Source organism: Triturus cristatus, chromosome 8, assembly GCF_964204655.1.
Source record: "Triturus cristatus chromosome 8, aTriCri1.1, whole genome shotgun sequence".
NCBI classification, from domain to species: Eukaryota; Metazoa; Chordata; class Amphibia; order Caudata; family Salamandridae; genus Triturus; species Triturus cristatus.
The window spans coordinates 962,850,945-962,877,199 of NC_140591.1; the positions used below are offsets into that span (position 1 = coordinate 962,850,945).

General features: G+C 45.5%; 1 protein-coding gene across 5 annotated transcripts in view; it reads right to left on the reverse strand.

Annotated features, from left to right (window-relative positions):
* The window catches only part of CNKSR2 (connector enhancer of kinase suppressor of Ras 2), a 1,692,689-nt gene that overhangs the window by 41,218 nt on the left and 1,625,216 nt on the right, over positions 1–26,255 (reverse strand). For 3 of the 5 annotated variants that reach the window (XM_085622481.1, XM_085622480.1, XM_085622479.1), the window contains one exon: positions 3,566–3,762. The exons of the other annotated variants lie outside the window; for them this stretch is intronic. In XM_085622481.1, coding sequence (XP_085478607.1) covers positions 3,566–3,762 — 197 coding nt within the window. The remainder of the gene's footprint in view (positions 1–3,565; positions 3,763–26,255) is intronic. 5 annotated transcript variants of the gene reach the window in all.

Consider the following 26,255-nt stretch of genomic DNA (forward strand, 5'->3'; position numbering starts at 1 on the left):
ATTTCTGGGTATGGAAGTCCATTCATATTTCACAGTGATTGCCGCTCAGAGTTCCTGAAAATAAAGTCTGAACTCCCCAAGTGGGTTACGAGGAGAAATGTCCAAAGTACCTGCATATTTGACACAAGAATAGCCAGATTTACCTCGTCGCGGAGGTGCCCCGCTGCTGTATCCTAGCGGACCTTCGGCACTCGGACTTTGGGTGCCGGCAAGGTGATGGTAAATCCGGCTATTCTTGTGTTAAATATGCAGGTACTTTGGACATTTCTCCTCGTAACCCACTTGGGGAGTTCAGATTTTATTTTCAGGCACTCTGAGCGGCAATCACTGTGAAATATGAATGGACTTCCATACCCAGAAATCATTGCAAATTACGTAGTCCCACATGGGCGGGGCGTATGGTTTTTAGTCCACATGGCCGCTGTGAAAGCTGTGAAAACGCCAGTGAACAAGGGCATGGAGCCCGAAATGCATATGGCAGCCTTGGGGGAGAGTACTATGTGCCTGCAACCATGATTAAAACAACGGAGTTACTTACCATCAGTGTTGGCGTCTCTACAAGGGCAACCTTCTTGTGTTTAAAATTAATTAGCGTCGCGCCTCGTCGCGGAGATGCCCCGCTGCTGTATCCTAGCGGACCTTCGGCACTCGGACTTTGGGTGCCGGCAAGGTGATGGTAAATCCAGCTATTCTTGTGTTAAATATGCAGGTACTTTGGACATTTCTCCTCGTAACCCACTTGTTGAGTTCAGATTTTATTTTCAGGCACTCTGAGCGGCAATCACTGTGAAATATGAATGGACTTCCATACCCAGAAATCATTGCAAATTACGTAGTCCCACATGGGCGGGGCGTATGGTTTTTAGTCCACATGGCCGCTGTGAATGCTGTGAAAACGCCAGTGAACAAGGGCATGGAGCCCGAAATGCATATGGCAGCCTTGGGGGAGAGTACTATGTGCCTGCAACCATGATTAAAACAACGGAGTTACTTACCATCAGTGTTGGCGTCTCTACAAGGGCAACCTTCTTGTGTTCACAATATATATATATATATATATATATATATCAATGCTTAAAAAATGATATATACAACAAAATTGTATTATAAAATATTTTAATAACCTTTATTTTAAAAATGTATATACATTTATTTTTAAAAACAATTACATTCATTTGAATTCTATACATAATGTTTAGTACATTTTTCTAATTAATACATAAATATAAAATTTTACTTTAGAGGGACTTTTTAATACATCTTTAAAAATAATTTCAATTATATCACTATATTTAAATTAAATAAACATGTAATTCAAAATTAAATTAAGAGGGCTATAGTATTTTTTACGTTGTTCTATATTGAAAAACTATTTTAAAACTAATTTTCATTAATATTTAATGTAAAATATCTTTACAATTATTTTAAAGTCTAATAAACATTTAGAATTTTCCTATTCTTTACCATGAGCAGAACTTCGCTTCGGGTGGAGATCTCAGCCTAAATGTTAAATGTTACTAGTAGTAAATTTACACTTGTAAATTTAGCTCCAACCTATGGTTATAGGGGGTGGGAACTTGTAAGTCTACACTTTGTGTAAATTTATACTTAAGGTGAATGACAAAGTACAATTTACTATAAGGTGTTAGGGTAAATTTACATATGTATATGTGACCATGTGTAAATTTACCAATGTGAATAGGCCCCTCAGGTGTGAAAGCTTCTGTTTCTGCTGACGCTTTGGGATACATTTCATCAAAATGTCATTTAACTGCGTGCCACATAATTTAATCTATTAACTTCTCTTTTCAGTTGGTGTAAGTTTACAAAAAGTCTTCTCACAACTTAAGGGCTCTACCTCTTCTAGAAGTTTGGTTCATCTTTTTTATTTTGGACCATAACTAGACGCATTGCATTCTTCTTAGGGTTTCATCAAATCTATCCTTTAATTACTAAAGCAAATGTAGGGCAGTTTAATTTAAGTGCATTGAACATTGAGAACCTGTTTGTGCTAAAACTGGGCAATGCAAACTTTACACATGCATATTCTTTTTATATACCTGACCTTACAACGTTTAGATCTTCTCTTAGGCAACAACAGAATGCAGTAATTCGGCCCATTCTAACCAATTTCATTAAAATGCTACTCTACTGAGATGTATCCCATAGAATATAACAATTATCATGATAGTCATCGGTTCTAAATCTCTTACTTGCACTGTGAATTTTGAGTGAACATTGACTCCTACTCTTTCAGGACTTGATCATATTATTTCAATCATTTATTGCCATGTCGTGTCCGATTGTCAATGCCCACACTAGTGGTTCTCTACCCAAATGAGCAAGTACGAGCTCCTTGAGACCCTCATGGGTGAGCAGTCAAGAGCGATCGCTTCTAAAACTAACACATTTGTAAATGGCCTTATTTACAGAGGCTTTCGTTAGTCAGTGAGCTGTATTAGGGCCTAATTTTGGTTTATGTTCTGCACTTGAATGAAGCCTTTATCCTTGTCCCTTTAATGGTTCTAAAAGAAACCTTATCTTTGCATCTGCTTCTCGCTCGCCAAACCTAAATCACAATGATGTATCGCCAAAATTGTTGTAAATGAAGATACAGAGTTCATCTGTACATGTAGGTTACTTCTTTATTAGTAGCTTGGTCCCAGCATAGGTGGTCAGGATAGTAGGAGAAGATAGATGGTACAAAGACAGCCCCACCAGGAGCAAGCTCCTTACAGCTCAGCCTGAGTTGACTAACTGACTCTCTAACACAGAGAGGCACCCAGGCATTCTATGATGTCATGGAACATTCTGATAGAGCAGTACAGTGGAGAATAGTAGACAAGTAATTTACTACATATACTTGACTGAACATATCTTCAGGTGATGACTCAGATCTCTACTTCACCATTCAGTAAATGCCAAATAGCCCATCATCCCTGGATTCATATTACAGGTGTGCAAAATTAAAATCCTGCTGAAGAATATTTGAAATGCTGATTTGCAGAGTGTAATTCTCACAGTTTTTTGCATGTGGGTGAAACGTTGCACATAACATTTCTGTTGGAAATGCAAACCCGTTTCTGCAAGCAAATTCTCACACTAAAAAATAGCTTTTCGGGGTTATTCTTTCTCAAAACCAAGGTTTTTAAGATTGTAAAGTGTGTTATTACTTGTTTATTTATTATTTGCATATTTACATGTTGCCAACTTTGTAAAGGTGGCGAAATCGTAGATAAACTTGAAGAGTTGAGAAAGATTAGCTACCCATTTTCGTGCACGTTTAATGTAAACAAAAACCCACGTTTATCACACATATGTACGTTTCACTTATTTTTGACGTCATAAGATGCTTTAACGTGACCATGACGCAACGGATACACAATAACCAAGCAGGGGAGAGGGAACGTGACAGACGGAGATTCAGGTAGTACACATTTACACTACATCTACTTATTTAGTAAATAACCACACATTTCCTATAGTAGCCTAATTCACCTGCGCACAAGTGAGGCTGTTTTCTAACTGCTCCAGAGTACACTGGGTTGTGTTTTTCATGGCCTACCTTTATAGTGCTTTTCAGAATTCGCAGTCTGTGCAGTTTCTCATTGACTACTGGATCGCTACATCTTTTTACAAAAGACTTCTTGTATTCCAATTTGGTTGAGAGTCGGTGATCTCCGAGAGGGGACAGACTGGCCTGCTCCAAGGCCCTGTAGAGATCTTGCAATGAGTCTGCTGGTTTCGCTTCTACAGTGTCTGCTATTGTAAAACAAAACACAAGTAATGGAGCAAAATTAACCTGGTGATTCACGACAGGGTGGCAGCCGAGGTCCTTTTCACAAACAAATTAGGTCGCAAGGAGACTGCCTAGGATAGGACGGGGCCTAGTGGGAATATTTTGGGGAATTCTTTTTTCTGTTACCATATAAAATTAGGAAACTAAGATAGAGCAGGTTTCTGAGACGACGATTTTTTTTTTTAATTTACTGGTTTTTTGGACGGGTAGTGAAAGTGAACTTTTTGCAAACAAAACCTGCCAGTGGTCCATTCGTGTGACTAGTACAGTTAATGTGGTAATCAATGTTTGCAAGGCCAGCATGAACATGGAAGAAATACTGGAAAGGATGGTTGGCAGTGCATGTGCAAATGTTCTCTTGAATTGAAGAGTCTATTATTCCCTGTTGTAGTCAGAGGGATAAGGGGTGCTTATATGCCAGCCAACAGCTAAAAATCTGGGCTATATGCCCGTGTTTGTTATTCCATTCTGTTGAGAGCATGGTGCGCCCAAACACTGTACATGGCAACATTGACTCAGGAGACTGAGCCGGGGAGTTTGGAAGACCACGATTATAAAATCTCACTTAGGACCAATGTATAGTTTTGCTTGCAGGTCTGCTGGAATGGTGAATTAATCTATGGCAATCACCTTGCTCCCTAAGCTCTAAACTAGGAAAAGGGGAAGATTATGTATTCAGAAATTGAATTCTGCACAGCCTAATATGTTATTCTTAACATTCAGATGGTGTAACAAGACTGTCAGGCCGAACCAAAAAATACCTTGAGGGAATGTTCCCTCTAAGTCAAATAGCTCTGCATGACTGCTCTCCCAGGAAAATGTTCTAACAACTGCTCAGTTTGCAAATTGATTTCAGCGAAAGAAAAATACCTTAGCAACATCGTGCTTTTGTTTCCCCTATTCTGATCTCATAAATGCATTTCCACCACCTGCCATATGAGCAGTTTTATTTGACAAAAAAGTGCAGTGGGCCTACGTCTTACTCAGGAGACCGATGCTGGCACAGCTAAATGCCAAGGTTACAAAATGCCAATGTTGCCTAGCCCACCTCAACCATTTTTTCCACCCCCCTACATATACTTTCTCTTTAACTCAGTGATTCATGTTTGTTTTCCTTCTTCTTTGTCCCTTTTTTGCCCAAAACAAGTTCTGGTTGCAAAAAATGAGTGTTGGTGACCACCCACTCTCAAAAATAACACACACAAATAAACCCCTGCACATGAATAACACCCATATCCTTTATGTTGGGATGGTCTATAAACAACATTGTTGGTGTATTCCCTAATTCGCAAACACCTTGAATTGCCTTTTGAATCCAATCTTTTTAAAATATCATGTCAGATAAATCAAAAATCCATGAACGAAAGACCCTCTGTATCATTCTCAGTGTATTTAATAATGCTACAATCTGTCTGGCTATTTTAGTATCTGATGGTTTAATACATTAAGCGATTACTTTGTCTTTTTCCAGTTTGTAATTATTGACTGATTTTATTCATTTTGCGACGACAAACCAATAACAATTAATCATTTTTAGGTCTCGCATAGCGTTGCAGCGCAACGCGCTGTTCGCTTTGCGAGACATGCAGTATACAGTATAGTGGGGGGAAGCTCCGCCCACTTTCCATCCATGTTTTTCATTGGCTTTAACCAGAAGTGCTGCATTATGATTTGTTTTTGGCTTGCTTGTCTCTCCTCCTGATGGCCATGTCATCATTTTAATCCTTCCATGGCTATCGTCCCCTTTACTTTACAAATTATTTTGTTCCTGTGCCCCTCTCCCTTCCCTCCCGCAGTCTGTAACTTCTCTGCCCCCCCACCCTCCCGATCATGCCGTCTTGGAGGCACGCACTTTTGTTTATAATGCAATAGGACTTGCGTAATATGAGTCCTATTGCATTTAGAAATGCTTGTTTTGTCATCGGTTTGGCTGGCTGAGTCCAGCACTTTTTTTTGCCTGATCTGTCCAGCCGGTGATATTACGCATGCGTCGTCCAGCAGCCGCTAAACAGACGCTCCTGATCTTCGCCATCTAAGTCCTTTTTTTATGACAATGCATTAGGCACGCTCTTAGCTCTGTTTTGTAGCGGGATGCAGCAGCAAAAAGTTTCACGCATGTCTGCATTAGAAGGGTACTTTCGGGAGGCATGCGTGATGTGAACCTACTGCTCCCCACGCCTGCTGAGATGCATTTCATCCTCATTCACCCTTCTTAAAGGGACAAACCCCCTGAGCGAAGTGTTCTGTGGTTGACACAGGAGCACCCGGTACGACTGACCTGCTGCAGGACACGTGTCACCTAGAAGATGAGAGAGAGCCCACGAACCCCTGGCAGGGGCAGAGTGGTGTGCGGAAGACCCTGATGCCCTGCAGGGAGACAGAGCTGCGGTAGACCCTGATACCCCACCAGCAGAAGGCTTGTGAGCAGATGACATTGCTCCACCAATAAGGAGGACTGTGTGATGCAGAAGATAGTGATCCCCTACAGAGAGAACTGCGATTCAAACATATCTTTGCTAGGTTAAATCATGCCCCCATCAGGGCGACGCTGAATTTCAAGACTCGCAACCCTTCAAGAGGCCGGGCTGCACGAAAGTCTGTTCCACTACACTGCATGTGTGTCCGTTGCAGGATACACGAAGCTGAGGAAGTGTCTCTTCTACTCATCACGTAACTAGCACCAGTATGGACATTGTAAGTTTTTTTTTACTCAAGCACCTGCCATGAAGCAGGACTATACACTACAAGCAGTCTCTGTACTCCAAGGTGGGACTCTACCTGCTTTATCACGATGCAGTGTGCCCTGCCTAATATAATGTTACACCAGCAGAGCGGCTGCTTCTAGAAATCTCTTTCACTGGTGTGGAGGGGGCAGACCAACCAGTCTTCTGTGTTAAATATATTCGTTTTCCATGCGTACTCTTAGTACGATTTTTAGGATGGCACCGAAAGATAGTGCATACTTTTCACATTTGCTATGTTTGTCATTTCTATGGTTTAAGTGTGTGTATAAGTGACATTTTATTGCCAAATGCTGTATACATCGAATGCCACTTTCTGGTGAGTAATACGATCAGTATTTGGCTGCCTCTGTTTACTGTTATTTTATCCAGACATATAACATAGCAGTGAACACGCCCCTAACCCGGGCATACCTGATGGGCTTCATAGTGCATGTCAGGAATATTAGATGAACTCGTAACAACAATGAATTTGTTATGAAAATGTTTGAATATTCAGGGTGTGAACTATACATTTGTTACGTCTGTAGTAGGGTAGCTGTTTTGGATTGCCTCACTCTCGTTTTCCCCTTCAGTTCACCGTGCTCTGCGGCCTCTCATCACTTAATCTTTCCGAAATTCTCCATCTGCATGTTGCTTGACAGCTTCTTTCTTTTCATCACTGTCTTTTCACTCTGCCTTCTGCACATACTTCCTTGTGTTGCCCCCTTCACCATGCCCTAACTCACACACACCCACACTCTTCTCACCTGTAAACACATTTTCTTTTCCTTTGGATCTGTCAGTATGCTAACAGACTTTGAGGCAAAATGCGTCTTACAGTTAGGACATGTGTGACAAACAATTGCTTTGTGCGCTCTGCAGAGAGGTCAAGGAATGGATGATCAAGTAGTCTTAACATAATTATAACCCACCGGCATGGTTTGTAAGAAACTCTCTCTGCCTTGACCCTCCACTCCAGAGCGCACAACTGCGCCCCCTGTAAACACTGTCCAACAACCTGAACTATCCCAGCCATCTAAAAGCAACTTTATACACAATTTGCGGTATACACGAGTCATATGTTGCATAGCAAAAAAACTACAAAAACACAATATCTGGGAAAAAAGTATATATTCGTAGGCAATATAAAATGAAGAAAAGCAAGAAATTTAACAAGCATTGGCATAGCCAATAGGTCTCACCTTTGGGATCTTATAAGTATTTAGTTATGCAGCACAATATCCTTGGTGCAACAACATCAACTGTTGCATGGCTAAACACTTATACTGTCCCAAAGGCGAGACCTTTTGGCTATGCCAATGCTGGTTTAATTGTCCTGTCTTTATATCAACAATGACATGCTTTCCAAAAAACCTGTAAATACCTCCGAGTGCTGTCATTCTAATATACGGAGCATTATACAAGTCAAATACACACGATCTTTATGACATTATCACCAAACCAGGAGTGGTATACGTTTTTTAGATAATTAAATGAAAATAAAGTTGGCAGAGGGACTTGATTCATGACAGATTTAAGGAAAAGTTGACAACACTGCATAAATACCCAACCCCAGATAGATATTCCATGTATCAATGTGCATACACAAGCGTACATCTTTAATATTGCTTCATCTGCAACAGGCACAACCTTCAACAGCTCATGTAGAATAGACCATCAAACCACACATCCAACACAGCTCAGATATATCACCTAGGTGAGTATCAATGTGCTGACAGCATCTTCGTGTTCCACAATTCAAACACCTCTCACATAGCATGCCACAGCACTCATCAAACAAGAACTCCAAAGTCACAACCAACACCACTGACTAGGTACCCCACTTAGTCAAGAATAACCGTGAGAACAACACAGTTTCAATAAGGCACACCACCCAATTCTATACAACAGAATGAACGCATAAAGATCATGCTCTGAACATCCATGTAACACTGCGCTAACATTTAACTTTCTATCTATGAGGGCACAGCACATGCCTCTACTAGCTGCCTTGAAGGTGTATACGTTTGTCTGGCAAAGGACATGCATACCCAACGAGAAGATATTTACTCAAATTGCTACAGACCAATTCTAACTCCTCAAATCCTGCATGTCACCAAGGATGACACATACATGAAAGGTAGACTTTCACTCAGCTGACTAAACATCTCAACACTAAGTCGATTTGATGTAAAAATTTTAAAAACACAAAAGGCCATAAAAAAGCATACAGAGAAGCATCATTATAAAAATTCATACATACACAGCAATATATTACAATAAAGACAAAAACCAGCTTGAAACCCCCACATAAAATACATTACATTACAGTACTATACTTTTCCTGAGATGTATGGCACCCAAATATAAAGTGCAATTCTAACACAGACCAAAGTGTTCATTAGGGGAAACACGAATTTCACAGCCACTCTGTAAACCCTGATATTGCTCTTAAGGAGAAGTGATTTGAGATAATATTTTCTTAAAACCCTCATAAAAACCACATAATAGCATACAGTTCTGTGTGCTGTGAGCTGAAACACCATCACAAGGACAAGGTGTAGTGGCTCATAGGTACTTTTTCATTTCCATTTCCAAGCTTCATTTCGATCTTGTAGACCATAAAGGCAAGTACATAAAATACATACAACACTAGATTTAGGCAATAAAAACATCAATGGACGTTACAAGATATAGCCATATACAGTAAATTGGACACAATTCATAACAGCTAAAAAGATATATAAACAATATTTTAATTATTTTTTTTTAAACGAATTAAAGATTGATGACATTTCTTGGGAAGATCAAGACAATAGGAAATGGCGTAGGAGCAATTATCTTATGCGGGGGGAAGTAAAAAACACCTGTGCCACATAGAATTAAGGAACCGAGACACGGCAAAAACAATCGGAGGGTGAGTGTCGGTTCTCAAGACTCTAAAAGCCTCCTGTGACTGTCTGAACCCCAGGTTCCTGCAGATTGGTAAAAGCCAGTACCTCCTGGGTACATCATATTCTGGATTGAGTTGTCTGAGGAAGATAAGCTGACTGTTGCCCGAGCCCGTAAAATCCAGCGATTCCTATCGCAGCCCTTCCAAGTTGCTGAGGTGTTCACCGGTCACTTGGGGAAACTAGTCCCCCTGAAGGAAACCATCAAAGGGTTCAAGGAAATTCTTTCAGGACACTATGATCATCTTCCTGAACAGTCTTTCTACATGGTTGGCCCAATTGAAGAAGCTGTTGCCAAGGCAGAGAAAACGGCAGAGGAGCACTCTTAAAGACTTTCCAAATTACCCAGAAGCACTCAATTCCCTCTCCGACAGTGATGTTTGGTATCTGTCTGTAAAGCTCTTGGAGGACTGCCCCGCTTGAAACCCCTGTTGTCTGTCTAAAGAGTATTTAACATTTCGAATAAAACCTCTGTGTCCGAAAAAAAAAAAAAAAATCATATTCTGGACAAAAAAAGAAAACGTGGATGGGAGTCTCTTCTTGGCTATTACAGGCAGGACAAATAACAGGGGAAGCTTTGGGCCAGTTCTTTGTAAATGCGTTAACCGGCAAGCAACCCAATGCAAATTGAACATAAAGTTTCCTTGCCGTGAATGGTTGTAAGTCATCAAGGAAGAGCTCAAATGAATACTTATCTTTAAAATTAAAAAAGTCAGAAGTTAAGCGGCCTAGTTTTGTGATCCCTTGGGTTTTGACCAATCTGAACTGTCTATAGGTTTTAACTAGATCGAGCCGTGATATTATTATTATTATTATTACTGTTATTTGTAGAGCGCGCAGCTACCTCCAACTGAGGTGTCCCGGCGCTAGCAGCATGAGCAGAAGTGTAGTCAAGGCACTGGAGAGAGCTAGGTCCGGTCGAACAACCATGTTTTCAGGGCTTTCCTGAAAACACGTTCTGATGTGGACTTCCGCAGATGTTCGGGCATAGAGTTCCACAACGCGGTTGTTCTTACCGAGAAAGCCCGGCCACCAATCCTAGCTTTCTTAAAGTGTGGAATTACCAGTTGCTCTTGATGATTTGACCGAAGTGCCCTAGTTTGGTGGTATTTCTGGAGTCTTTGCTTAAGGTATATTGGACCTGAGCCTCGAGAAGCTCTGTAGGCCAGGGTTAGTGCCTTAAACTCTATCCGCCTTTTTACCGACAGCCAATGTAGGCTCCGGAGATGCGGAGTGATGTGATGGCGAAATGGGACATTCCTAATGAGTCTTGCTGCCGCATTTTGTATGATCTGCAACTTTCTGATAAGATACTCTGGCAGACCAAGATATAGACTGTTTGCATAGTCCAGCTGAGAGATGACTAATGCATGGACTACTGTCTTTCTACAGTCAATCGGCATTAGCTTCAAAAATCTTCTCAAGGCTTTTAGCTTCCAAAAACACGCGGAGGAGACCTGGCCTATCTTGGATTTGCCTGACAGGTTGGCATCAAATTTAAATCCCAGATTTCTGGCTGAGGTTGCCGGCACGGGGGGGGGATTCAGTTCAGGAGGCCACCAGAGTTCTGACCTGGGGGGAGATGGTTGATTAAAAAAGAGTATCTCTGTTTTTTCTGCATTTAACTTCATGCAGTTATCAGTCATCCAAGATGCCACTTTCAGTAGACATCGCTTGAAGTTAATGAATGCCACCTCTGAGTGTTCCCTAAAGGAAAACACAAGCTGAGTATCATCAGCATAGGAGATAACCTTTACCCCTAGTTGTTCAATTATAGGGGCCAGAGGAGCCAAATAAACATTAAAAAGGGAGGGACTCAGGGCTGAGCCTTGCGGAACTCCGGATATCAAAGGGCTAGAAGAGGACACATACGGGCGAAGGAGCACTTTCTGGGATCGTCCCTCCAAAAAGGAGCGGAACCATTTTAAGGTAGTTCCGGTTACTCCCAGTGAAGCTAATCTTTCTATAAGGATCTGGTGCGACACCGTATCAAATGCTGCGGACAGGTCCAGCAGCACTAGCATCGCACAGTTACCTTGATCCCCCGCCTTCCTTACAGTTTCTGCCACTTCCAGCAAGGCCGTCTCGGTACTATAGCCCGACTTGAAACCTGATTGTGAATTGTGAAGAAGTTTATGAGACTCCAAGAATTCGGCCAGCTGTATTTGAACTTCCTTCTCGAGTACTTTAGCTGGTACTGAGAGAAGCGAGATCGGCCTGAAATTCTTTAAGTCTATTGGGTCTGCATCTTCTTTCTTCATGATTGGCTAGACAAACGCAGTTTTCCACTTGGTAGGGTAGGTGCCTGTTTTCAAGGAGGAATTCCAGATAGAGTTAAGTAAGGGGTTCAGCCAGGGGGCAAGGATTTTAAAAAACTTAGGAGGACAAGGGTCGGCTGGGGAGCCAGACTTAACTTTGCACAGCTCCAACCTGGGCTCAAAGGGCGGAACTCCGACCAGCACTCCACATGCTGATCTGTCGGAGAGGTCTCAACCAATGGCCGCGGAATAGTTGTTTTAGGGAAAGTGGCATAAATGGTTTGGATTTTTGTCTGAAAAAAAGTAGCAAGATCTTCACATAAGCTAACTGAAGGAACAATCGTACGTTTTAAGGCTTGTGGCTTCAAGAAGCCCTTCACAATCTTGAAAACTTCTCTTGACGAATTGTCAGAAGCTTTAATTTGATACGCGAAGTATTCCTTCAGGGCATTACGTTTTAATTTGTGGAATCTTTTTAGTGCCGTTCTGTATGTGCTTTTAGCCTCAGCGTCATACTTTTTCCGCCATAGCCGCTCTAGACGTTTATAGAGGCTTTTCTCCTGACGGAGTTCTAACGAAAACCAGGGAGCTGTAGGTTTATTTCTAGCCGATTTCACGGTGTTCAAGGGAGCTACTTTATCTAGAGCTGTGTTAATCCAATTATCAAAGGCTGATGCATTTTGATCGGGGTCTCCCGTGAGTAGAGGGAGCGTTTCCTGTAGTTCTAAACCCATAGACTCGGGTAGGACCTTCCTCCAGTTTCTTCTAGCTTCAAACTCCAAACTGGGCTGACTAGTCTCTATCAGACCTGTTAGAGTGAAGGGGACCAGTTGATGATCCGTCCAGGTCAGTGGTAGAGGGTCCATTACCTTGAGGGTGGGATCATTAGAAAAGATCAAATCTAGTATGTGACCTGCTACATGAGTAGGTGCAGACACCCTCTGAGTCAAGTTTAGTCCTACAAGAGTATCGGCCAGTTGTAAGGCCGAAGGGCAATTCTCTTTGCCCATATGGACGTTAAAGTCGCCTAGAACTAGAAAGTTAGAATATTTTAAGGATAGATCTGCAATAATGTCAAATAGTTCCTGCCAATGAGAGGGCAGGGAGTCAGGGGGTCGATAGACCAGTAGACCTGCATACGAGAAAGTTGGGGACACTCTAATACAGAAGGACATTGCCTCTATAGACCCTACAAGATTGATTTTTCTTGAAGAGATTTCCCATTCCTTCCTCAAGATTACTGCCAGTCCACTCCCTCGTCTATTATTCGGCCGGTTAGCTATGGCCATCCTATAGCCCTCGGGAATAGCCAGGCCTAGGTCTGGATTAGAGCTATCTTTTAGCCACGTTTCAGTTAGAAAAATAATATCCCAGGAGTTAACTTCCAAATTGAGCCATACCTCATCTGTATGTTTTGGCAGAGACCTGCAATTAATCATGCAGGCCTGCAACTCCACTGGTAGTCGTGAATATGCTGTTGATGATAGTGCCACAGCACCACCCAAACTCCTGTCCCCTTTCCCTTGTTGCTTCTCTATGCGGAAGGGACAGGCATCACAAAGTGCTCCCCAGTGGTCCTTCCTCCCACCCCATGTGGAAACATCTATGCAAGAAGGGTTTGTACACCCCGCTCGGGCACAACCGAGTAGCTCCTCTCTAGACCACGCAATTCTGGCTGAAGAATTATATTGAGCAGCGAGGCTAGCGCTAGTCGCGCCACGAGCGCGGACGGGCGCAGACGGGCTTGCCTTTAGCGCACCTCCGGCGCGCCAACGGCGCGCGTCCGCTGCCCGCTCGGTTAAGCATAGTGCTTATGTGCAGAATCCAGCCCCCGGAAATGCGCGAGAGAGGGGGGAGGAGCCACGTCCCTCCGCATCAATCGGCACAACAGCCGTGGCGGACCGGGGACGGGCAGAGCAAAAACCAGGTATGTGCAAAATATTATCGGGGATACTTCGGGGATACTTCCTCAGGGTGGGTCCATAAGTCCGGTCGACCTAGTCTATGACACAGATCTTTTATGTGTATGAACCAGGGTAGTTTACCCGCCCCTGGGAGCCCCATGATCACTTTGAGTTCTGACTGATAGGCTATTGGCTCGGGGGTCACCCATAGCCTACGCCAAAAGGTCAGGGGATGCAATCCAATCTCATCTATGGGCCTTATCCCGAGGTCCATACGTAGGGGGATGAGGGGGGTGCTTTGCGGCAGGCCCAAGAGCTGCCTCATAAACTTGTTCTCGGTTTTGGCCAATCTACCTACAGGGAGGTGTCCCCAAAGTTCTGCCCCGTGTATTACAGCACTCCTAATTTGGACTTTGTACATCTCAGTCAGTGCACCAGGTTGTCTAGATGTGGAGTTCCTGTAGAGTTTTGCTAGTCCCCCTACCATCTGTGCTAACCTTAGGCCTGCCTTTTCTTGCTGTGGGCCCCACCCAAAGGTTTCTGTTAGTGTCACACCCAGATAATCAAAGACAGCTACCCTCTCCAGCTGGATACCGTTTAGAGTGGGATTGGGGCGAGATGTTTTACTAGGGTTAAATACCGTGTACTTGGTTTTCAGTGTGTTGATCTCTAGGCCCCTATTCTTGCAAAATAGAGAGAAGCTGTCAAGGGTCCTTTGAATGCCCATTGGCAATTTAGATAGTAACAAGGTGTCGTCCGCAAACATCATTGCTGGCACCTTGCCACGGGCGAGCTTTGGGGCATCAATGTTGTCTACCTCATTTAATTGGTCCACCAGGGCATTAATAAAAAGACAAAACAGGGTAGGGGCCAAAACACACCCCTGTTCACTGGGAAGCGTGGAGTAAATTCTCCATGTTTCCCAAATCTCACCTGGGCGAAATTCCCAGTATGCAATCTCTTGATCAAAGAGAGCAAGTAGGGCGGGATGCTCATTTGCTCTAGAACTGCCCACAATTTGTCACGGGGCACCAAATCAAAAGCTGATTTAAGATCAACAAAGATCAAATAGAGGCTCCCACCCTCTATTGTCACCGTCTACCAATATAATAATTGGAGCCTGAAAATGTGGTTGATGGTTGACATATTTTTGCGGAAGCCGGCCTGGTACGGACTCAGGATCTCACGCTCATCCACCCAGGACTGGAGGCGCTCCAGGACAATCCTGACAAACAGCTTTTGGGTTATTTCAATCAAGCTGATTGGCCTGTAGTTGGTGGGCAGGAGGGGAGATCCCTTCGTATATACTGGAAACATTTCTGCCTCAAACCAGGTGTCCGGGATTTCCATGCCATTTAAAATGGCATTAAATATTTCACATAAATATGGGCCCCAGATATTGGGCTGCTCCTGAAATAGGACCCTGGGAATCTTGTCTAATCCAGGGGCCTTTCCAAGGGGAAGCTTCCCAACTGCGCTAAGCACTTCAGTCAGGGTGAATCCTCCATCGTCTTCAGGGGGAATCCCCGCAATGAATTGCGATGTTCCCCCTGCAGGCTCTACCATGTCCTGGGTGGAATACAACAATTGAAAGTGGAGTTTACAAGTGTCTGCTGCAATATTCAGCTCAATAGGGGAGCTCACTGAAGTGCTGGCTGTACGGACCAGGGTCCAAAACGCCCTCATGTCTCTATTGGTGAGGGCCTGTTTTATTGCATCCCATCTTTCAGACTCCCACTACATTTTGGCTGACTTTAGAGTATCGCTGTATAGGGCCCTTCTGATTTTTATCAGAGATCTGTCTTTTAGTTTTATTGCATCAATGAGGGCACCCTTTGCCGTACGGCAGGATTTATTAAACAAAGTGATTTTAGGGGTCCTCTTGGCTTTGGAATGTATCAAGGGATTGAAGATACTAGTCAAACTGGTGGTCAGATCTGTGTGGATAGCCGTAAGTTGAGCGGTATTGCCCTTGGAGTTAGGGGTCTGTGCGGCCTTTGCCATTACCAATAAAGGTGGAATAATTAGGGAATACAGGGCGGCGGCCCTGCCTGGTGACTGCTTCAGGGTTTACTACCTAATTCGCCTCCTGTTGTTATCTAAAGATAGATTGGTACCAGTGGGGTTGCCAGTAGTAGGGGGGTTATGAGTTTCCGGAAGCTTAAGATCAAGTACCAGAGTGTTGTGGTCGCTGTCGTGTCTTGGCCAGACAGCGAAGTCGACAACCCATTGCCATATACTTGTTTCCACCAAAATGTAGTCCAATAAGGATGTTTGCCCCGGTCTATTGAAAGTGGGTTTTCCAGGTTGATCTGACTTGGTACGACCGTTACATGCTCTCAGCGCGTGGGTTAGTGTGACTGCATTGATCTGTAATACCAGGGGGGTCCAAGCTCTCACCGGAGGGATCAGCGGTTCACGGATCAGCCAAAGGGAGTCCTCAACTGTGAGCAAACGGTCAGTAGGGAGGGCTAGGGGCTCGAACTGGCAATTAAAATCACCACCTATCACCAGCCTGGTGTTCGGGGGAACTAGCTCGAGGAATGTAGTAAGCATATCTATGGTCTGGGATTCCTGGGCAAAGGACACCGGACGGGAATAGATGTTGATAAATGCAATTTTAGTCCCAGCATTAAAAGTAAGAAGGGTACACAGGATATCATCCGAAGAGGTGTTCAACTGTTCAACAGTACAGGCCATATGTGTGATACCTCTAGGATAACACCTACCGAGTCTTGGGGTCCCAGGTGGGCTTTATGATGAGGGTCGCCTAAGGCGACTGGGGTCTCTCCAGCGATGTTTAGGGAGTGCAGCCCTGTGGTTTTTAGATTAGGCTCTCTATTAGCCCCCTCTAGTCCCTGGGTGGAAGAGGAATCGGATAGGATCAAAAGTTAATATACCTCTTCAAGGGCCCCAAACCTATTTGCTACTGGAACATTATACTGTGTTCTGGACGGTTGGTCAAAAGAAAAATGGGGTTGTAACCAGTGTGTTGGGGCTCTAGTATAAAGGGTCCATAGTGATGGGGGGGGGTTACAAGAGTAAAAAAAAGCCAAGGTGTGTAGTTGGATCCCTGTGGGCAGTGCACGGGGGCTGGGGGACTGGTCAGCCAAAATTTGGACTGTCCGAGGATTACTAAAGTTAATAACTATACAGTCTCCTTTAATTGACTTAGGGTTCTTGCCAACCCACCCCACTCTCCGAACTAATATCTCACCCGCTCTCTCGTAGGGAAACTGACCATGCCTGGTGAGCCAATAGAGGCACTTATTTCTCAATTCCAGCTATGTTTCTGCCTGACCAGTTTTTATTTCAGGTACACCGGTTAAAACTGCAACATAAGGGAGAGAGGCTGGAGGTAACTCAATGGTTGGAAGGGGCGGGGGGGCTGGGCCTGCGTGCACGTTGTCTACTGGGTTGGGCACTTCCCTGTCGATCGTCTGATCAGGATGGAGACTTTCTCTCTGCATGCAAGGGTCCCTGATGCTAGAAGCCCCCCTCCTAGTTTGAGCCCGGTGTATACCGGGTTCCTCTCCAGGGGAGTGCACGTTACCCACTTAGGCGGCTCTAGGCATGTCTATCTTGGCAGTGCTCATGGTGGCAAGACATGATGGAATGATGGAAGCACCACCTCTAGATGACGGAGGTTGCATTACTTTGTCCGTCTGAATAATGCAGTCTTTCTTCTCCACTAGGGTCGACAAGGTATTGACCAGAGGGTTGTCAGGTGCACACAGGGCGGGCATCTGGCTGCTAGTTTTGCTCCCAAGGTGGAGCACTAACTCTTCCTTGATAATAGCCCTCACCTGTACCTCTAGTTCCACTAACAAGTTCCTCACCCATGAAGGACAGTCAGGGTTTTTGTAAGGGTTAGAGGGGGGGTTCTACCACTCCTCCCAGTCTAACTGGTTCATCCTCACTGGGGCAGGTTTCTGGACTGGGCTTTTTGTTTGTTCCTGTCCCATTGCCTGTTTTTCTCCTCTTGGCTTTGGGCAGTGTGGTGTTTGTTCTACCTTTTAAGGGTTTTCGATTTGACTGGGGAGGGATTTATGGGTGGTGACAAAATCTCGCTTGGTCCAGGTAGAGATTTTGATGGACTAAGGCTAGAGCCCGGACTAGATTGTACAAAGATAGGTGGCCCTAGGGGTTGAAGGAAGAGGTCTGGGTTAAGGATAGTCGCCACTCAGTGAGCTTAATTTCAGTTGAAACTACCCCGATAGCTCTCTGAAGCATCCTATCAATTGACGTCTGGGGGAGTTGGGCCGGTAATGGCACTGAAGGTTTCTTATTTGGGTACACAACCACGCTTTCCCATATCCAATGCAAAAAGAGAGACTTTCGTGCAAGTAGTGCAAAAGAAGAAACTGAATAAACACAAGTTCAAGGGTCGGGTTGGTCGACTAATTACCGAGCTACTGAATTTCAGGGTTGGTCAGGAAACAAAATCTTGGCCCCAAAGGACAAAAAAGAGCAATGTGATAGTAAGTTTAGCAGCAAAAGGGCATATAAATACAGACCATAAGGTGCAAAGTGCTGAGGGCTAGCAGAGTCAGGCCCTTAAAGACAAAAGTGCAACGTGATAATGTATTTAGCAGCAAAAGGGCATGTAAACACAGACCATAAAGTGCAAGGTGCTGAGGGCTAGCAGGATCTGGCCCCAAAGGACCAAAGTACGAGGTGCTTGATGTATTTAGCACTATAATAGGCCTGTAAACATTTTACTGCTGATAAGATACATTGTATAATGTCCCGGTGTTAAATATAAAACAAGTCCAATAGGGCCCAGTCGTCCTACGTCGGAATGAAAGACAGTTATTAGAAAATGTACCCTGTCAACTTGGCCGTAAAGCAAACCAGTCCCAAATATCTACATGAGGGGAAATGTCAGCTGCAAGTGCAAGGGCTGTTAAAAAGAGAGAGTCTCACAATACCTTTCTGCCATCTCTTGTAAAGCATGAGGACCTGGACCCTTAGAAGTAAGAGGGGTGGCCCAGCCTTGCCTCTTCCTGGCAATGACGGGCAAGGACGGGCCCGCCCTTGGCCCGGGCTTCGCCCAGGCGCGTCCCGCGCTGCGGGGGGCGCTCTGTGCTTTTGTGGTGCCTCCGGGTGCATGTGCAGCGTCAGATATGCGTCGCTGGCTGCTGGGGGCTGCTGGGGATTGTGGTTTTCCTAGCCGTTCCCCTCACGGCGCAATGAAGAGAGTGTCAGCCGTTCCCCTCACGGTGTCTGCTAGCATGGAAAAGAGCCGCTCCCTTCACAGCATTCAAGCGTAAATCTGGGGTGAGGCGCCGCTCTCCTCCAAAGGCGACCAAATCGTGGATAATACCCAATCGTAATCTGGTTACCAAAAAACGATGTTGGGTATCCACAAGTCGGAACCTCCTTACCAAAGGTACTGCTAAGCTGCACGAGTGATAGAGAGTGCTGTATATAAATGCCAAATCGCAAATGTTGGGCCGAGCTAGTGCCGTCTAAGTGTGTTTGAGACATTGCATTTGTCTGACAAAGGATGTGTTTCATCATAGTTTGAAACATACTAATGCAAACATACGGTTGGTGTAATATAACCCTTCATGATGGCTATCTCACCCCATCCTCTTTTTACCCATCTTTTTTTCAGTCCCATATCATCAGGACAAATGTAGTGAGTGGGTAAAGTTACTGTGGTATTTTCCTCACAGGTCTTATCCAGATTGAGAAAAATAGAGTAAGGTAAGGCTTTTGTTAACACCACACACATAACATGGTACCTGCAGAATAAACTTGTAAATGGCCAGTTAATATATATCCTGAGTGCGCCTATATATCACAGTTATTCCTTGATCACATTGCTATGCGCTCCACGAATGAAGTCACTTACGCACGACATCAAAAGAATTCCCAAATAGGTTCACTAAAAATACAATATCCTCCCAACCAAGAATTCCCTCACTGGTGTAGCATCCTACCCTTCTCAATAAGGCACTTTTGCCCCCCATTTTGGGGTAACAAGCACAATATAATTATTGCTACTACATAGAAGGAGCGGTTGAGTCATTTTCCACTTGTTAAAAGTGTTTCATACATTATACCCTAAACAACACAAAGAACCCCCTTCCTTTTGGGAAAGTGTCAGAAAAAAGATGCAACTTGGCCTTTTTGTCCTTCCTCAGTTTGTTTTGTCAGATTCTTAATCCGAAGATAATACAGCTCAGAAAAGGAGGAAGATTGTAAAGCATGCAGATTCAAAGAGGTATTTTCCATAAACTAATCAGCTGGTGAAATTGTTCAATTTGATTAGAATTGCAAGATGTAAAGGGGAAGCCACATGATTTCTGACCCCCGTCGCCCGCCTGTACCTCCACCTCTTTTGTTTGTTCAGCTTACACCACTGCCCCCTTTCTTTGTACAGAGGACACTGGGATGTTATTATTGTGTGGTATTGATTGATCTGTACACTGCTCAGTGTATCACCCCAATGCTATCGCTCCCTTTTTCCTTTCTGTACTTTTTAAGTCTGAGAAATCTTAATAAACAAACATTGCAAAAAAGAGGTAAAATAGTAAGTCAATGGAAGCTACATGCATTCCGTCTCTTCCATAACAGTATTACAGTAGCAAGAGACATCACATCCATAGGTTTTCTCCCTACAGTTGGCCATTATTTTATATCAAGTGATGGCAAATACAGTGACTGAAAAGCAGGCCCTTGTCCCTCTTTATCTTTTTATTTATTTATTCATGTAAGTATCTTACACAGGGTCTTGAAGACTAGAGCAAACTGTCAGGGACGCGTGATCGACAGCGCACTGACAGCCACGACAACCATGCAAAGCGGCTCGGAACACGTCTGTCCCAAAACTACCAGTCCCGGCAGGCATTCCGAGGCACGCCTCACGTGACCCGCGCAGCGCCCGTCGCGGAAGCAAAAGGGCGAAGGTCGACTCTTTCAGAGCCGATAATTCTTCCTGGCTACGCTGGCAGCAGAATCGCATCGACCCCAAGGTATCGAACGGCAAGAGGGCGGCGCACCCTCCCAGAGACAACACATGTTCATTTGAGGTAGGTGTATTGAGCTGGTACCTCCCTTCGCTCCTCTATTGGCTGAGACCCGGGGTTTGTTGGTCTCATGCAGAGAAGCGTTCATGTTTTAGAAACTCTCAAGCAACCTCGCCCCTCTGTTGGCGGAGACCACAGTTGGAGGTCTCGTGCAGAGGAGCGTTTAATACTTTAAGGCCCCCCACCAGAAGGGCCTCATAATACCTCCGCTTGAAGGAGGTCCGTCTTGGTGATCTTGCACGGGGGGGAACGTTTTCACTTTGGTGATTCTCAGTCTTGACTTGCCATGTGTTGATAGAGGTTATGCTGACATACACGACTATTGGCAACCATTATTTCCTGCAGAAAATTTGTCACTGAGCAGTAGAGACATGCTGCCAGTGTACGTGGATTGTATAACATGGAACTGGCGATGTATGACTAATCTTGGGAAAACGCATTTACTTGCAGAAGCAAGGTGTGTAGTACTTCACGATCCAGCAGCCAGTCATCACTATTGTTTTTCTTCTTATGTTCCATATATTGATATAGGAGAGAGCTTCCAGAGAGGGGGTGGTGCCATACCGGCTGGGCATAAGAGTCTTGCTTCAAACACAAGTTGGTAGGTGCAATTAGAGAGACTGAGTCATGCAGTGTTTAATGTGTCACAATCACTGAAGTGCCTATCCAATCGGTATGTTCTTTTGTTTCTTTTGTTTTACATACTAGTTGCCTGAAGTAACCTTGCCACTGCCCCTTGCTCTCCACTATACGTTAGGCTTCACCTTCTTTGCTTTTCAGGTGAGATGAGCGAGACATTGTGCGTAATGCTGGTTTACGTTTAAACTGTTAGTGCGGTAGTATCACAGGCACGGAGCTCATATTGTGTTCATCTTTCTTTGCTTTTCAGATCTCCCTCCCCGCGGTCCCTACCCTTTCCTTCCCCCGCTCGATTACCTCAACAGTCCATGTTAAATTACAAGCCGGACTTGGGGTTGTCCAGAAGTGGGCCCCTTTAGAGCATCAACACAGCCCTGAGGACATCGGAACGGAGGAACCTGACAGAATTATCGGCCCACAAATTCTCTTTTCCTCCTGGTTGTGTTGAACGCTAAGGATTTCTACCTTGGAGGACGTGATGGCTGCGCTAGCGCTAGTGCAGGCGGAGCTGGCTGCATCCCGACAGGAAACAGCTGCCTTACATTCCCGAGTAGATCTGCTACAGAGAAACCCGTTTAGTGCGGAAGGCCCCTCACACCCAACATCAGTGGTGGTAGAAATGCCGTCCCAAGTGCCATTGGCCCCACCCGAGAGGTTCCATGGGGATAGAAAGAAAAACGGTCAGAGCCATGGTGGATTCAGGAGCTACCTGCTGTTTTATGGACAGAGAAGAGGCCACCAGGCTAGGAGTACAGCTACTCCGCAAAATCACCCAGGAATTGGTATACGCTGTGGATGGTAAGGAACTGGAATCAGGACCAATAAACCACAACACCCCAGAATATGAACTCACATATAAGGGATATCACAGAGAATGGGTGTCTTTCAACATCATCCAAGCCCCTCATTACAGGGTGATATTAGGACTCCCTTGGCTACAGAAACATGAGCCCAGCATCCGCTGGGCCACGAAGACCTTACGGTTGCAGTCGGTCTACTGCCAGACACACTGCAACGTGTTGCCGACCTGCCTGTCGGAGGTTTTGGCCACCTGGCACCATATCGCAACAGCAGCCGAGAAAGAGGTGGTGTTACCTGATTGTTACCGCACCTTCGTGGAGGTATTCAGCGGTACCAAGGCGGAAGAGCTTCCACCTCATCGGGAGTTCGATTGCCGCATCGACTTGATCCCATGGGCATTGGTACCCTGTGGGCGGATATATGCCCTTACCCTACCAGAAAAACAACATCTGTGAACCTATCTGGACAAGTACCTAGGATTGGGGTTCAGCCGTCCCCCACGGTCTCCCGCAGCTTCCCCCTTTTTTTTATCCTGAAGGCTAACGGGGAACTGAGGTGCTGCATCGACTTCAGGGCGTTAAACGCCATCACGGTAGAGAACTGATACCCGCTCCCGTTGATCCCCGTTCTTCTGGAGCAGGTGAGAGCGTCAGGCATCTATATGAAGCTAGACCTGAGAGGGGCATACCACCTGGTGCGGATGCGCGAAGGCGACGAATGGAAGACCGCCTTCAAGACACGGTATGGGCTATTCGAGTATCCTGTAATGCCCTTTGGGCTATGTAATGCCCCTGCTGCGTTTCAATTCTTCCTCAATGAGGTGCTACGGAAGTTTCTGGATATCTTCGTAGTCGTTTACACCGACGGCATCCTCGTATACTCAGCGACGGAAGAGGAACACATCATCCATGTGCGTCAAGTGTTGCAGGCATTACAAAGAAACTAGTTGTTTTGTAAAGTCACGAAATGTGAGTTTCATGTAACCACTGTGGAATTCCTAGGAGTCATGCTCACCCCCTCTGGTCAGGTCATGGCAGAGAGGAAGGTGAAAGCCGTAGTGGATTGGCCCCGTCCACATAACGTCAAAGACGTTCAAAGCCTACTGGGGTTTGCGAACTTCTAAAGGAGGTTCATAAAAAGCTTCTCCAACATGGTAGCACCCCTGACCAAGCTGACCAGAAAGAATACACCGTTTCTGTGGTCTACGGAAACACAAGAGGCTTTCGATCACCTGAAGGAGGCTTTCACTTCCGCTCCAGTGCTTACCCATGCAAACCCTGAGTTGCCTTTTGTTGTAGAAGCCTACGCCTCCGAAGTAGCAGTAGGGGCAGTGCTATCACAGGGACACGAAACCACGGGTTACCTCCACCCCGTAGCATTCATGTCCAGGAAGTTGAATCCTGCGGAACAAAACTACACCATAGCCAAAAAGGAACTCCTGGCTATAAAGGACGCGTTCCTGGAATGGAGGCATTGGCTTATGGGGGCAGCGCATCAGATCACTGTATATACAGATCATCGCAACCTCCAGTTTATGCGAGCGGCTCGGAACCTCACGCCACGGCAGCTCTGTTGGATGCTTTTCTTTGCAGAGTTTCATTTCATAGTGACCTTTCGTCCAGGCATTAAAAACAGGAAGGCTGACGCCCTCACAAGACAGGAAAGTCCCCAGCTAATGTACGCATCCACAGAAAGGGCTATAATCGAGCCTAGCCGAGTAGTGTGTGTAGTGAACACCGACAACTTCTTGGAGAGCACTAGACGCGGTGTACGGACGTTAGAATGGAGGACATGGCTTAGGTTCCAGCCTGAATGGCGGATGCGTCATGGCCTCCCCATGAAAGGCCGACAAGTGCTTGTCCCAACCAAAACCCTGTGAAAGATGGCATTTGCTTGGTGTCACGACCTTCCTTGCGCAGGACATGGTGGAAGCGCAAAGATCCTTGAGAAGGTGTTACGTAATTTCTGGTGGCCTGCCATCCGCTCTGACATCCTTACATGGGTTCGAGAGTGCCCCACCTGCACCCAAATGAAGGCAGATCACAGACCGGCTCAGGGATTGCTGCAGACCATGCCCACTCCCGAGAGGCCCTGGGAGAGGATTTCAGTGGATCTCATAGTGGGGCTACCCCGGGACCAGGCGAAGACTGCCATCATGGTGGTGATAGACTACTTAACCAAGATGGGCCACTTCGTAGCATATAAGCAGGCACCCAAGGCAGGACAGTTGGCTCATTTGTTACTCACCCATGTAGTCCGCCTTCATGGCCTTCCACAGGTTATAGTGTCAGACAGGGGGGCCCAATTCACAGCACGCTTCTGGAAGACCTGGTGTTCAAAACTCCACGTCACCTCTTCCCTCTCCATGAGCTTCCATCCCCAAAGAGATAGCCAGGCAGAGGGGCTGAACCAAACCCTAAAGCAGTACCGTAGGTGTTATGTGGATACCGCTACTGATGCTTGGGTGGAATGGTTGTGGGCAGCTGAGATAGCCTACAACAATGCCACACACTCATCAACAAAACACACCCCGTTCTTCTGTACTTACGGGTTCCATCCTAGGTTTACCCCTTTGATCCTGCCTGACACAGACACCCGACTCCTGGAATTACGGGAAAGGCTGGTGCTTATGCGTAGAACCCTGTCCAAGGCTAGTGCCAATTTGCTGAGAGCTAAGGACAGATCTAAAACACAAGCCGACAAGCACCGCAGACCAGGCCCCGTGTTTAAGCGTGGGGATCGGGTATGGTTGTCCACCAGGCATATCAGGTTTAGGAAACATAGTGTGTTCAACCCTAAATACATTGGCCCCTATCTTGTCATTAAGCACATAAATCCCGTGGCAGTGAAACTGCAGCTACCCGCGCATTTCCGGATACATCCGCTTTTTCATGTCTCCCTCCTTAAGCCCTCGCAACAACCGGTGAAACGGCCTCCTACGCCCATTTGGGTTCACCAAGAGCAAGAATACGAAGTGAAGGGCATTTTGGACGCAAAGAGGGTGTGGGGTAGGTTGTGGTACTTAATTTCCTGGAAAGGGTATGGTCCGGAGGAGGATTCGTGGGAACCGGTTTCGGCGGTCCATGCGCCCAAATTGGTTGCCAGCAAAGTGGCTCGAAACACGTCTGTCCCAAAACTACCAGTCCCGGCACGCCTCATGTGACCCGCGCAGCACCCGTCGCAGAAGCAAAAGAGCGAAGGTCGACTCCTTCGGAGCCCATAATTCTTCCTGGCTACGCTGGCAGCAGGATCGCATCGACCCCAAGGTATCGGACGGCAAGAGGGCGGCGCACCCTCCCAGAGACAACACAAGTTCATTTGAGGTAGGCATATTGAGCTGGTACCTCCCTTCGCTCCTCTGTTGGCTGAGACCAGGGGTTTGTTGGTCTCATGCAGAGGAGCGTTCATGTTTTAGAAACCCTCAAGCAACCTCGCCCCTCTGTTGGCGGAGACCAAAGTTGGAGGTCTCGTGCAGAGGAGCGTTTAATACTTTAAGGCCCCCACCAGAAGGGCCTCATAATACCTCTGCTTGAAGGAGGTCCGTCTTGGTGATCTCGCACGGGGGGACCGTTTTCACTTTGGTGATTCTCAGTTTTGACTTTCCATGTGTTGATAGAGGTTACGCTGACAAACACCACTATTGGCAACCGTTATTTCCTGCAGACAATTCGTCACTGAGCAGTAGGGACATACTGCCAGTGTACATGGATTGTATAACATGGAACTGGCGATGTATGACTAATCTTGGCAAAACGCATTTACTGGCAGAAGCAAGGCGTGTAGTACTTCACAATCCAGCAGCCAGTCATCACTATTGTTTTTCTTCTTATGTTCCTTATATAGATATAAGAGAAAGCTTCCAGAGAGGGGGTGGTGCCATACTGGCTGGGCATAAGAGTCTTGCTTCAAACACAAGTTGGTAGGTGCAATTAGAGAGACTGAGTCATGCAGTGTTTAATGTGTCACAATCACTGAAGTGCCTATCCAATTTGTATGTTCTTTTGTTTCTTTTGTTTTACATGCTAGTTGCCTGAAGTAACCTTGCCACTACCCCATGCTCTCCCCTATACGTTAGGCTTCACCTTTTTTGCTTTTCAGGTGAGACGAGCGAGACATTGTGCGTAATGCTGGTTTCCGTTTAAA